This window comes from Clinocottus analis, unplaced genomic scaffold, assembly GCF_023055335.1.
Source record: "Clinocottus analis isolate CAN_PGR_092001 unplaced genomic scaffold, fCliAna1.0.p SCAF_10, whole genome shotgun sequence".
Classification (NCBI taxonomy): Eukaryota; Metazoa; Chordata; class Actinopteri; order Perciformes; family Cottidae; genus Clinocottus; species Clinocottus analis.
In genome coordinates, this window is record NW_027175821.1 from 15408895 (window position 1) to 15422612 (window position 13718).

Sequence of the window (13718 nt, forward strand, 5' to 3'; positions counted from 1 at the left end):
AATGTGTCAATCAAACACGAGTGGCCAGCTGGATGGGTCATTGGAAAGAAGTTGCTATGGCTTCCTTTGGAAAGGTCTCTTAGCTTGAATGTAGCTGAATTCAATTTGTTTCACTCTTGTTCTTTAGTTTATGGTGTAATTTGTAGCAAAGTAGAAGATATGAATTCAGCTTGAGGTTTGTCATGCACCAGGCAGCATTGTTTCATAACTGTTTGAGTGATGACCACCTTTTACCATTATATATTACATGGGACGGTCATGTGTGATCAATAGTTAAACTGTTCTCTAACTCAGGGGTTCTCAAATGGGGGTACGTGAAGGCACTCCATGAATATATTTAAAACAGTTATTTAATAAATATTCAATAACAGTTTAAGTTCATAAACTGAATTGTACATATTATATATTAAATCAGACACTGATGGCGCAGCGCTGTGTATTACGTGCTTACAAAATGACATGCTAAAAATGCTTTGCACTGGTTAAGGGGGTAACTTGGCTGAAAGACATATTTCACAGGAGGCACATCACTGAGAAAAGGTTGAGAACCACTGGTCTAACTGATTAGGAAAAGGAATGCAAACCATAATCAACTGCGTGAGGAGAGCCAAAAGAAACACTGTGAAGCAGTTCCAGCTGTCAGTCAATCATTCACTGGAGGGACAGCCTTACTTTCTGACTCACAATTAACCCTCATAGAAAATCCTGAATGATCACACAACTGTTCCAAGAGCCTCAGACTAAGTTACGCTCACATTCAAGTCTTCTACAATAGCAGTAGAATCCTCCACCCTCCTACTCTATGTGTCTTAAAAAGATCCAAAGACCCAGTGGAAAGAGAGGGAGACGAAAAGAGGCTTAAACACAGAAACTCACGGTCCTGGTATTCAAATTGTAACACACACTGTACTATATACAATGGTGCGCTGAACAAAAAAGTTGAAATTCCTGTCAACATCCTTGATTCTATCCTTGCAAGGTAGCCTGGGAGTCGAGGAGAAAAACATGCCAGCTAAAATGTAAACCTATTAGTGCAACAAATGAAGCTTTTACTCATAGCCCGAGGTTGCTGGTATGTTAGATGTCAGGGTCTTACAAAAGAGCGACATTTGAAATATTAAAGCAGCCTAAAAGTGCAGAAATGTCCTATTATCTACTTGGATCCCCTGAAGGAGCATAGCACAGGGGGAGGGGCAGTTATGTTTTCAGAGAGCAACAAAAGGTGTGCAAGAAAGAAGCTCACCCAGCATACAGAACTATAGATGTTATGTTACAATTGTAGGAAAATAGGGAGAAAAAAATTGAAAAGGGACCTGGTATGTTTCAAAGGAGAGCTGTGGTCGGACATACAGAAAAAAAAATGTATGGAAATTTGAATAGCTATTGATGTGATTGTAGCTTACGGGTCCAGTTACGATTCAGATGAAGGGCAAAGAGTAAAACTGAGAATAAAGGAGGAGTTTGTACAGTCTTAAATGGATGTAACATATATACATTAGAAGTTGTTACACCTCTTTTAGACTTCAACAGAAACTCATTTAAACATGGTTAAAAATAGGAATGAAAAAGAAGAAATGTCAACATCTGAACACAGTCTGATGTAATGTGTTTGCTGACAGAAAATTAAATTAGCTGCAAATTGAATTTCATTTTGGATCTGCTTTCACAGCTGGTATTTTACCTTATCTGGGAAAGGGTAGCATGATCAAACGGTTTCAGTTCCTATAACTGCAGTTCTAACCTGGATGGAGACCGAGTGCCCTCTTTCACTGCAGGTCACAATGAGCCAGAAGCAGACACGCTGGAATGTAAAAGGTAGTCTACTGATTCTCCATGGTATATAAACTAAAATGAGATCAGAGGTCAAGTGTCACAGAAAGAGGATGAACAGAAGAGAATTTTAAAGTGCTCATATTTCCACGACAGGTTATGTGGTGATGATATTTTAAAAACGTGCCTGATACTGTTTTATCACTGCATAGCAGGGCCAGGGAGCACTCACCAAATTGTCCCCTTTTCACAGCGCAAATGTAGAGGAAGTGTGTAAATCACTTGCTTTCTATGGCTGCGGGGCCCCTTCAAGGCGAGTAGAGTGGGGTCGGGGGGGACTTCTTAAAATGCCTGAGTAACTTATTTTTCTTTTGTTCTGGTCTCACTCATGTCCTGTCCTTTATGTATGTCCTTACTTGCCTTGTTTTTATTGTTTGAAAAAAAATTTTTCTTGGTTGTGGCCGATAAAGTTACTGGGGAAATGCACTGGCATTTAACTTGAAATGAGAGCATATTTTATTCCCATAAGCGCACAAGAGTAGTATATAACATACAGTACAGCAGTGTATCACCAATAAAACTTCCTTATGTGTAGTACAGGTCAAAGTCAGTATTGACTTCTAATGTAGACTTTTTGATGCAAAGACGTGGAGCCAAAGTTGCTGCTTCTGTCAGACAAGTGCAGGGCCGGAAGATCAAAACATCTGAGCACTCCCAATGATAAAGCTGCTGCTGATAGGAAGCACTTAACCTGTCTGGTCATTCTTGGTTGTAGCTCTGAACTTGCAATCAGTACTGGGTCTGGTATGTGTCCAATGCCATCAAACCTACCGCACACCCGCAGACCGATGTTGGGAGCTACATGTGTGTGAACCTTCCTAACTATCATCCATTGATATAAAAGTAAAGTGAAGCTGGGTGAGTATAAATAGACACGCATATCGATATTTCTTGGTCATCAATACAGTGAAACTTGAATAACCACAGAGATGATACAAAATGAAATGCTAAAATTCAAATTTTATCACATATTAATTGCGAAATCATGCAAAAATAATGTTTTTTCTTTTTTTTAAATTTTACACTTGTTAATAAAAATGTATTATGGCCATAGTTATACATGTACAGTATCTATCTGTATCTGCTGTCAACAGGGCAGAAAGAAAAATGAGTGAGATTGCTTCACGGTTATTCAGATGATCCAGGTGGATTAATATTCACTCCGATCACTGGCACTGGTTTCTGAGTGGCAGACTTCAAGTTAATTAGGTGTAGTTTTCCCTTCATTACAGAGAGAGTGTGTGTGTGAGTGTCCGTGAGTGTGCCTGTTTGTTGTGTCTAGGTTGTCAAAACTCAAACTATTAGGCCAGGAGCAAGACCAACTGGCAGGTAATGTGAAGGTCCAGTCAACAGAAATACAAACATGGAAACTCTAACAAGGAATTTTTGCCTTTACACCTAATCACGCCACATGGAAACATCTCAATGCCCTGCATTCAGATCAGACGCTTGCACGACTCTCAGCCTTGAGAGCTTCTTACCTCAATGATGTAGAGAACAATATTCTTGTAGAAGCAGTAGAGGATACACTTGGCTACCCGGTTGTAATTCCAGGCTCCGTGGACAAGCAGCAGATTCTTCAAGTATTTGAACTGTGTGGGAGGAAATGGAGGAAAAGACAAATGAATGGCAAAAGTCTGTGTACAGTACACTGTCTAGTGGTTCCTCATATTCAGGAATCAGTGGTGGAACACTTAAGCACTAACAGGAACTTTAAGATTAAAGACAGCAGCAGGGTTTTCTCATCCCCCAGCACAGAGGACTGATGAGACATTGTGGCCAAAGACTCTCATTGACACATTCCAGAAATGTCGAGTAAAAGATTGTAAGATCACGCTTTGAGTTGCTGAAAATGCAGAAGGTCCTATGGGGGTATTGGTCTCCAAGCGCTCAGCGTATTAGTTAAATGGCTTTATAATTGCACTACCATTTAGGGGCCGTGGTGAACTTGCAATTTCAGTGCAATTTTTGGCTGATAAGTGTGCTTACATTGGAGCAGAACTTTGAGTGTTTCATCTCAGTTGCCAGTGAATGATGAATACTGCATCTTTTCTGCCATCGAACAAAGGGAAAAGGAAGGAGTTCTTTGAATGTCTCTAAAACCAGAGCAAACACAATTCTGTTTATTTGACGGCCTTTTTGTCTTCCAGCATTACCACAGTACTCTTTGGTCAAATGACAGCACAGTTTGTCTGACCCTTGGACGGCCGGATGAAACATCCGTTAACACAAACCTGAGCTGACGACAGATGGAGAGCAGAGGTGCCTCGGCCCAAAGCTTCTTCACTCTCCGCTTCAACAAACGTAAGATAAGCTTTCAAGTATTAAATTACTTACTCACTAATAATCAACAGCAGCAAGGATCTCATCTGATAATCCCGAACATTAACATAAGTATAGGAATAGAAAAGCAAGTTACACAACTTTCAAGGATTGATTTCAGTTTGCAAATTACGGTTAATGTTCCGTTACGCCAATGTATGGAAAACACCACTGGAAGTCCGGAGGTGTAATTTAATTTAATGCTGGGGCCTAAATGGATTATAAGAGGCCACCTGTCTTTGAAAGACATACACTTTTGCGTGTCATGCAAATTGAAGGGGGCACTTAAGACCAAGAAGTCTCTTAAATGGTAATTGCACACTGAAACACAGAGAGCGTACTGTGTTTTACTCAACTCTTGGTTTCACATACGCTGAGGCCTCGTGGCTGTAATAGAAACATGATGTACTGAGTGGTGTGCTGTGTAGAAATAGAGCAATGATACAGGAACTCCATGGCTTTTGTCACTTATGGTTATGTGATATTGATGCAGAGTTTCAGATAAACTGGTTACTCGGATAGAAGAATGTTTTTACTGTAAGCAGCATTTTGCCTGGATATGTTTCAGTGTGGTTAAGTTGGGTGTCACCAGGTGCCTGTTTAACAGGTGTTACCACTCCACTGTATAAGCTAATGCCCTTGCAGACATATGATCTATTGTTATTCGGAACAATGTGTCAAGCTATCACTCACACATGCAACACTTGAGATGACAACCACAGGATGGACAATTTGTGGAATCTGACTTCAAGAGGATGATAATGGATATACATGTCTGTGCATTGTACGAATATACATGAAACGCACCTGCAGTTTAAAAGAAAACCTTTTTGTATGAAGTTCAAATCATGTTTTAACACTGGAATAGTGTAAAATTTGGTCTTCGTCATATGTACATTGTTAAGCATTAAGTATGTGAGTGGAAGTATGTGAATATTTGTGTTTCAACAGAAAACACATTTCTACAGTTTTGAGTTTAATTGTTAAGGTCCTCTGTGCGACATGACAATAAAGTTGAAACTCATCAAACTGTACGTAAATCAATGTTGTGTTTCTCTCACTTGGGGTGAACTGCTGTGCTCACCTGGGCAATAGAGTAGTCAGAGGAGTTTGCTGCTTGCAGACCCTCGTTGCCTGAGATTCCCACACCGACATGAGCGGTCTGGATCATTCCCACGTCGTTAGCGCCGTCGCCAATGGCCAGCGTGATCACCTTCACTTGCTTCTTTACCATTTCCACCACCTCGGATTTCTGAAGAGGAGATACTCTGAAACGAAAAAACAGAACAGGGAATGTTAAACCAATTTCTAGTTTCATTAAATACCCATTGTGTGCGTTCATGAGAAAGTTAATTAATGTGGCAGTCATGGAGCTTTTCAGTTTGCTGTGCAAAGGACAAAGCAAGACATATGCATTATAATGTGGAGTTGCTCAAGAACGTCTTTTCATTTCCCAGTATTGGGCAGTACAACTTGGGTGTGCATGAAATAATATCTATTCCTGAGATCAGCACTTGGCAATGCTCGTTCTTAACTTTATGGACTTGTAGGTTGAGGCATGCAGTCCGTGCTGCCAAACTGTGTGAACACCCTAAAAATAAACATTGGGGCATTTTATGCAGAATATTTTTTTAAGAATTACAAAAGAGCAGTTGCCTCAGTGACAAAGGGAAATAAACCACAGTTGCAGGGCTTCTGACATGACTGGGTGTCACATAATAAGCAGAATTGTGTCACTCTTGCCGCAGTAACTCCTGCCCGTTGGACGAGGCCATTGAGAACAAGTGAAGCGCCCAAGCAGCTGTTGTTTGCACAGTCTTCAATCTCAGCACCTGAAGCTTGTAGCTCCTTCAGAGTTGTTGTAAGTCAAGGTGGCCTTCATCACTCGTCTGCGACTCACTTTGTGGGGACGGACAGCTCCCCAGATTGACAGCTGTGCCATTCTCTGATTCAACTGTACTCCAAAGGACATCCAGAGATGCTTTTGTCTCCATCGCCTTGACATGTGCTTTTCAATCACCATTGGGCTGACTTGCTTGGACCGTTTCTTTGTTCACCGTACGGACTCACCTTGAAGAGGTACCTGCCACATACAGGTGTGTTGACACTACAATCAATTGCAATGCCTTGACTACATACAGGTGATCTCCATTTGTTGAATAATGTGATCTCCAGAACCAAGCGACTGCGCCAGTGAGGGTTTAGGTGTGTCCTCTTTCAGGGGTTGAATATTTATGCATTTCGTATTTGATAAAATACTTTGTTGAGAGATTTGTTTACACGTTGACATTGAAGTGCCCGTTTCCTGCTGATTAAACTCTTTTGTACTGTTATACAAAATGAAAACTTGAACGCAATGTACCAACAGTTGGCAGTGACGAGAACCGCATGGGAAGAGGAGAAACTTTATTTTGTCATATTACATAGTTTTTACATATATACATGACATTTGGTCTCTGCATTTAACCCATCCACAGCAATTTAGGAGCAGTGAGCTGCTGAAAAGCGCCCGGGGAACTGGGCCCTACCACGACTCCTGTTTTTATTCTGCGAGATGCATTGCCCCGGTCTACTGCCTTCTCCCTTCTCTGAAAGAGATCCTGTAAGAGCTTTCTGACCGGAGTCCGTTAGGTGAAGCCAATCATCCAGTGATGGTTGTGACACATCTCATAACTCTTCTTTTACAAGACTTCACCCTTTACTTTATGTCCTCACTGACAGCAAAGCCTGTAGCCTCCTTCTTAGTGTACCAGCAGTTTGGGGGTAGTGTGCAGCGCAGAGAGTCTCCAGAGATGATGTTGTAAACTGCATGTCTGTCTTAAGCTGTGAAATTGTTCATGTTTATGTTCTCCGTGGTTTAAAGGGTCTCATTCATCTCCTGGTGTCTCTTAGTGCCCAAAGAGTGTGCACAAGGCAAAGGCAGGTAGTGTGAAAAACCTTACGTAATGCACAGAGTTATAAGGTTTGCTGTTGTTCTGAAAACATGGTGCTGAGTTCTGGCCCTAGACCCCGTCATGGTTGCTTGAGTACTTAAGTGCTTCCTAGTATTTATGTGGCCTGGGAAGGTCAACAGTCAGTGTGTTTACATGCTGGTAATAATTCGAATCTTGCTTTAGTCGGACTATGCTCTCTCTCGGGGCAACTGCGGTTATCCGAATATACATGGCAGTGAATAAATCGAATCATTGGCCGAATGCATGTCATATCCGATACGACAGGTGGCGCTGTTTTCATTACATGTAGTGGTGATACAGCCATCTCCGCTTGACCTCTTCACTCTTCATAATGGAGAGAACCCCGCTAGCTTCGGTGGTTGTCGGGGAGCTAGCGCAGAGCAAACAGGGAACTAGCAGCAGCGCTAGCTAGCTACATCAGGGAGCTAGCGGAGACACCCACCGAAGGTAGTATCGGCTCGTAACCCGACTTTTACGTTTGTTTGTTTCTGCCGGCCGTGACAACTTATCGTCTCTTTCGACTTCCGGGTCACGACCTGGGAGGGCGGGAGGGAGGAGGCGGCGGGATCTTGAGCATGCGCACAAACGCATTGTCCAGTTCCGATCCGATTCAGCGTTTACATGCAGCGTTATTCGAATTATCAATCGAATCGAATCGAGTTATCCAGGGGTGTTAATCGGATCGTAGTCGGACCGCAGTTATTCGAATAAAGGTGTTTACATGAACTGGATAATTCGATTTTAGTCGGACTAAGCCAGTTATTCGAATCCATGTAACCGCACTGACTGTACCTGCATAATGTAGAAAGTTACCATTTATATTTAGAATTATCATGCTTTTTGAATTGCTGTCATAAAATACCCAAATACCTTGTGCCAAAGACGTAATACTTTGTAGTTCAATGATAGAGCTTTTAATTTAATTTAAGTAATTTTCAAGTAAAAACATTAATTCATTTCAGCTACTCATTTGTGAGGATTTGCTGAATGTTTCAGTTTTATATCATTGTAAAATTATCTTTGGGTTTGAGGCTATTAGGCTGACAAAGTACGCAATTTTATTACTTTGTAAAAAGAGAAACAATTTAAGTATATTCCACTTTTTTGATCTGCTGCATTAAAGTGGATACGTAAGAATAGGCTGAGTACTGTATAGTGTATAGTGCAGAACTACATTTGATGCATAAAGTCTTGGCAGGAAGAACAGCATGTGGAATTTATTGTCTCTGGTTCATTTTATTGTTTCAGGAGTAAATCTTACCTGCAACATATGACAGCTTTACAGGACAGGGCGAGGTCCAGGAAGTACTGTCGCACTCCAAATGTGAGGGCGTATTTGAGAGTCGTCCCGTCAATAATGAGCGCAAAGTCGTTCTCCTTGTAGAGGGCATCTCCCAGCATTCCACAGTGGTGGCTGAGCGTTTCCCTTGTCCTCTGTGTGATGAAAAACACATCATGAACATAGTTTAATTAGTGTAATTAGTCTCAAGCCTATGATGTTGTAGCTGCAAGACGAGATATGTTCTGTTGTTAAATAATGTTAGCTATTTTTGTCCGGGTGGATTGGTTTTTAAGATTCCCCTGTGCAAGATGATTATGATTAATTATGAATACATTATTATAATGAATTACTTTTTTGTTAAACAATTATTGTAATCATACATCTGTTATCCAGGCTAAACTAATTGAGTGCACATACAAATGAATAACGTTTGTAAAGTAAATGTTTTACAAATTACAGAAAACTATAATGATTGAGTATAAGAAAACACACACACACACAAATATATATATATATATATATATATATATATATATATATATATATATATATATATATATATATATACTTATACTTTGTATGAATGTTGTATGAATGTTTTCATGAGTTTTAACTCTTTATCATTTGCATGACGATGATGCATGATTTGTATGACGCACTTTTATAGTCTAACAACGAAACACCATGTATGCATTACTTCACTGCTTAGGTCAGTACATACCAAAGACACCAGTGGCCTTTATATTGAAATTCTAAATGCCCATCTGGTCTTTTCTTCACATTCAAGTTAAAAAAAAAGAAATTCCTAGCAGCTGTTCTTGATATTTAAGATATTTATTATGTTTCCCATGCTTATAATACTTTAACCTTGGCTATAAGGTGATAACATAGACGGGTTCTGAGAATGGATCATGTTTGCTTATACAGCATATACAGCTATGATGATGAGTGATGACGAAAAGCCTTAAATATGAAACTGACAAGAGGATTTACTGTCCTGGTAGAGGGACATGTAGACTGGATGGATAGAGTGGTGAGATCATTGCACTCATCATTCAATCATCTTCCCCACAGATGGTGAAGCCATTAGGAAATAAAACCAATTTCTCTGTGGTAACCATTTGCTGAGGTCGATGTAATAGATGTATATTTTCAATAAAAATATAATATTACTCCAAAAAACCTGGCAGAGAAATTCTTGCAACAAAATGATATCCTTAATGGCGGTGCGGTATTGTTGTGCAGGTGCAAACGGTTACATGCAAGACAGACGTAACTTGGCCGATGTAACGCAATGACACATTGTAAGGTATCAAACATAATGTGTCATGCAGATGCTCAAACAGCTGTAATCTTTAAAGAATGGTGGCCGCTAGCAGTACTGACGGAGGGAGGGGTCCGGCCTGGTGCTGAGGTCAGATATGTCAAAGCAGTCAGATTGTACCAGGGGGACCAGGCAGCGTTCGCTTGGCATAACAAAACTCTGAAACCCCAGCTTAAAGGAAATATTTGGAGAAAGGGGCTTTACGTTTCACAAAGCGAGAGGAGGAGAGTGAGAGACACGCAGAGAAAGAGATGATGGATTAACAGAGGAGAGAAATTGAGCAAGAGGATACAAGCAGAAAGCAGCTGCAAGGACTTAACCATCCCTGATGGGGTCTGCAAAACAGCATGAGATGGTGAGCAGTGGGCAGGCGTGTGTGTGTGTGTGTGTGTGTGTGTGTGTGTGTGTGTGTGTGTGTGTGTGTGTGTGTGTGTGTGTGAGTGTGTGTTTGTGTGTGTGCGTGTACACTTTAAGGAGAAGCACAGGTCAGGTTGTGATGTCTGTATTTAACCGCATAGCAAAAATCACAGAGTGATTTTAGATTACATCTCAGTGTGAGTGCATGTGTGTGCTCTGTATATGCCAGAACACCCTTAGCATAAGTAAGAATTGACTTTGTTTGGGGGCACAACCTCTTCATCAAATGAGAAGATAAGCAAAGTTTACCATTTCCCGGACATTTCTTCCCTAATTTCCACTGAGGAATCTTAGCGCTAATGCGACATGTCTCCTCCTAAAGCCTCTTTGTTATGGCTATTATGACCAGTTTAGCCTATGTGACTAGCTAGTGTTTGGCTTTGGAATTGGTATGTGCTGTCCATTCACAAATCCACAAGAGCTTCCCATAAAGACTGAGCTCTATTGTTGATATAGACCCTTGAGTGTTATAGCCAACAGGACGTGACACTCATGATGTGGAATCTGGACGTTTGGGTGGATGTAACGTCATCATCTGTGTTAGACTTGGAGCCACCCACTGGTGGGGACCTTCTACCTCAGTTAGAAGTGTGTGGACACATGATTTCAGTCACTTTAATGACCTGCAGCTCACTGAGAAGACACCTAAGTGTGTGTTTGAGTTATAAATCATGTTTTTTTTAATCAGTCTTTCACCTTGGACGTATATGTTGTTGAATTTCTGCTCTGTTCAGCGTTTCTTCATAAATCAAAACATAGACGAAGAACCTTTTCTGTAGAAAAATAAAAATAATAAGCCTCATCTATCTGTGACTGTACTTCATAAAGATTAATATACTAACACGCAATAAGCACCGTGAGCTCTTCACATGATTAAACACCCCAACTGGAAGACAAAGCTGTTCAAAATGACCTAATCCTACCTTTGAGACCAACTTTCACTTTGGGAATTTCACTTCTCGTAAGATTTAGTACAGAGGATGTTGAAAACTTGGTCCTCCCTTTGATAAACATTTCTAAACACAGCAAATAGGGAAGACATGCTCCAATTACTCTCCTTTGCACTACAAGAGCATTCAGCGCTACCCGCCCTGCTGCCTGGTCCTTCGGTCACTGTGCCTCCTCAGTCTTGGTGGAGAGGGTTCTCCCTTTGAGTTTTAACAAACTGCCTTATGTAAGCATCTGTTCAACCACAGGGGAATGAGAGCTGACATTTCAAAGCGCCGGTCGGCGTGCTTTATGAATGCACCGACCCCACATTTCTACCTCAACTTCATTTATCACGCTTAACGACTGGGTGACAGAGTGAAGGCCGCCCGTCATCACACCCCCTGCTGCTGCTCTCCCCTTCCTCACCCTCTTCTTCTCACCATTCCTTCGCTCTTGTCGGACAAACTAAACCCAGGCGGGTTTCTCCTCCATTTGTGGCTTCCTCTGCTTAGTTTTCTCCTGCTGGAAGTGCAGGGACTTGCCCTTTTCAATCTTTGAAACAACAGACAAGGCTCTCCTGCCGGGGGGTCAACAGACTTCTCTGCTGGGTGTCTTAAAGATGTTAAAGGCAGATTTGTGATGTGTGGTGGCTCGGAGTGTGAAGGCTCCCTGTGGCTTCAACCTTTCAGGTTCAAGACAGTCTTTTTCACAGGGATTGGGTGATGAAATCAGGGGATTATTATACTCGTGGATGTCGTCATGATGTTATATTTTTAACCTCAGAATTAAAACTAGTGAATGTAAATTGAAATTAAAATCGGTCAAAACATTGATAAATTATAGATGTATTTATTTTAATTTGTATTGATTGATTATTATTAATATTGATCTCTAATGCATCTTTGCTGCTAATGTAGAAAACAGTCATGATTTGCAGAGAATGTACAAAGAGGACATTGGAATTACTGTAGGTACATCATCAAAAAGTGTGTTTGTACGATAGTCAGCTGTTCTGAAAACACTGGAAGATGCATGCATGCGTTGTTTTTAATCTTGGAAATTAACTAATTGAATGACTGAACCAAGAAAAAAAAAGGGTTGTGTGTGGATTAGAGAAGGAAGTTTTTGTGGATAAGCAAAATGCAAAAAAACTCACATCAAGAGTGTCTTCATTGATCACGAGCATGCCCATGTTCTTGGTCAGTAGTTTGCAGGAATGTCCTACAAAGAAACAAGGAATTTAGAAGACTTGAAAAGACTGGAGAGTAATAACGTAGGTAGTAAGGAAATGCTTAAAGTAATTATATTACAACATCAAATTGTAGTTTACATTAGATTGACAACTTAACTGCGTGGGGCCCAAACACCCACCCACACACACACACACACACACCCACACACACAGATTAAAAGAAGAAAACAAAAAAGGGGCACTACAATATGTGGCAACATTTTTATGGACACCAATTAAACTGTTACAGCTCAGAGCCCGTGTCTCAGGACATGACTAATGAGTTTGGTTTACAAGAGTTTGTCAGTTTCCTGTTTTAACAGGCAGTTACAACTCTGACTTACCAAACATGGCTCTCTGGGGAGCGCTCCCCGCGGCTCTTGGCCGGGACAGATGCTCAGGGTCACCAGCAAGGTGGTAGAGGGAGCCTCCCATTGGGGAAAACAGAAATGTTTCACGGACCAAGACTGAAGCCTTCAGTTTAAACCCGTGGCAGTATGAAAAGGCTGCCATCTGTGGCATAACCACATGAATATTTGTGGGCTTCAACACTTTGCTTCTGTCTGGAGAGAGATTTTAGTTTCTTTAAGGGGGTTACCACAAAGCCCATGTCTTGTGAATACATGGGTGGGCATTTTTTGTGAGGGAAACTTTGATAAGACTATTCACAAAACACACAAAAACAGCCACAGTCAAACACAATAATGCCCACACAGTGCACGCAGAGGGGCCTTGCATGAGGAAATGAGAGGGTTTCACCTCCAGAGTGAAAACCAAACACGGTTGGGGTCTGCGTCTGGCAGATTGTTTTCTTAAGTGCAAAGGTGCAAACGTCCAAAAATTTGCCAATGTGAGGAAAATGTCTCCCCATCTCAACACTGTCCCTCCTCCCTTGCCGGTTCCTGCCACAGCCCTTCCGCTTGATGTGTTTACCTTAAGCTCATTTGGCTGCGGCCAAACTGCCCTTTTTTTTTATTTCACCAGAGAAAGTTGGATTCCTGGCCTTTCTCCATCTCAGGTGGAACTAAACACTGCTCCCACAAGACTGAAGGAATGTGTAACAGGGACACTCGAGTCACTGTAATCTCAATTGTTCCAACGGGAGCAACAATTAAAGTAAAAGATACAATGTTTAGCAACAGAGGGAACTCTAGATTTGGGACCTGATAATAATGACTGTAAAAGGTGAAGGCGGTATATTTCTGGAGAGAGAGAAGGGCCTCTGCTAACTGTTTATGTGCCTTCATTAAAGTTTGTCGTATTTCGCAAAAATCTGAAGAGAGGGCACTTTCCTTTCACTGAATTCTGGCTCTGACCTGTCCTAAGCATTACGTTCAACAAAATCCTCAACTCACAGCTCTGGGAGCGTGTCCCAGAGCAAACATGGCTCTTTCCCCAGGCGGCCAGACACTCAGTGTCAGTGTAGTT

General features: G+C 41.3%; 1 protein-coding gene across 2 annotated transcripts in view; it reads right to left on the minus strand.

The window, feature by feature from the left end:
* atp8a1 (ATPase phospholipid transporting 8A1) overlaps window positions 1–13718 on the minus strand; it is a 97887-nt gene that overhangs the window by 26400 nt on the left and 57769 nt on the right. For both annotated transcript variants that reach the window (XM_068592539.1, XM_068592547.1), the window contains 4 exons: window positions 12216–12280; window positions 8368–8540; window positions 5237–5420; window positions 3312–3422 (listed from right to left, as the gene is read on the minus strand). In XM_068592539.1, coding sequence (XP_068448640.1) covers window positions 3312–3422; window positions 5237–5420; window positions 8368–8540; window positions 12216–12280 — 533 coding nt within the window. The remainder of the gene's footprint in view (window positions 1–3311; window positions 3423–5236; window positions 5421–8367; window positions 8541–12215; window positions 12281–13718) is intronic.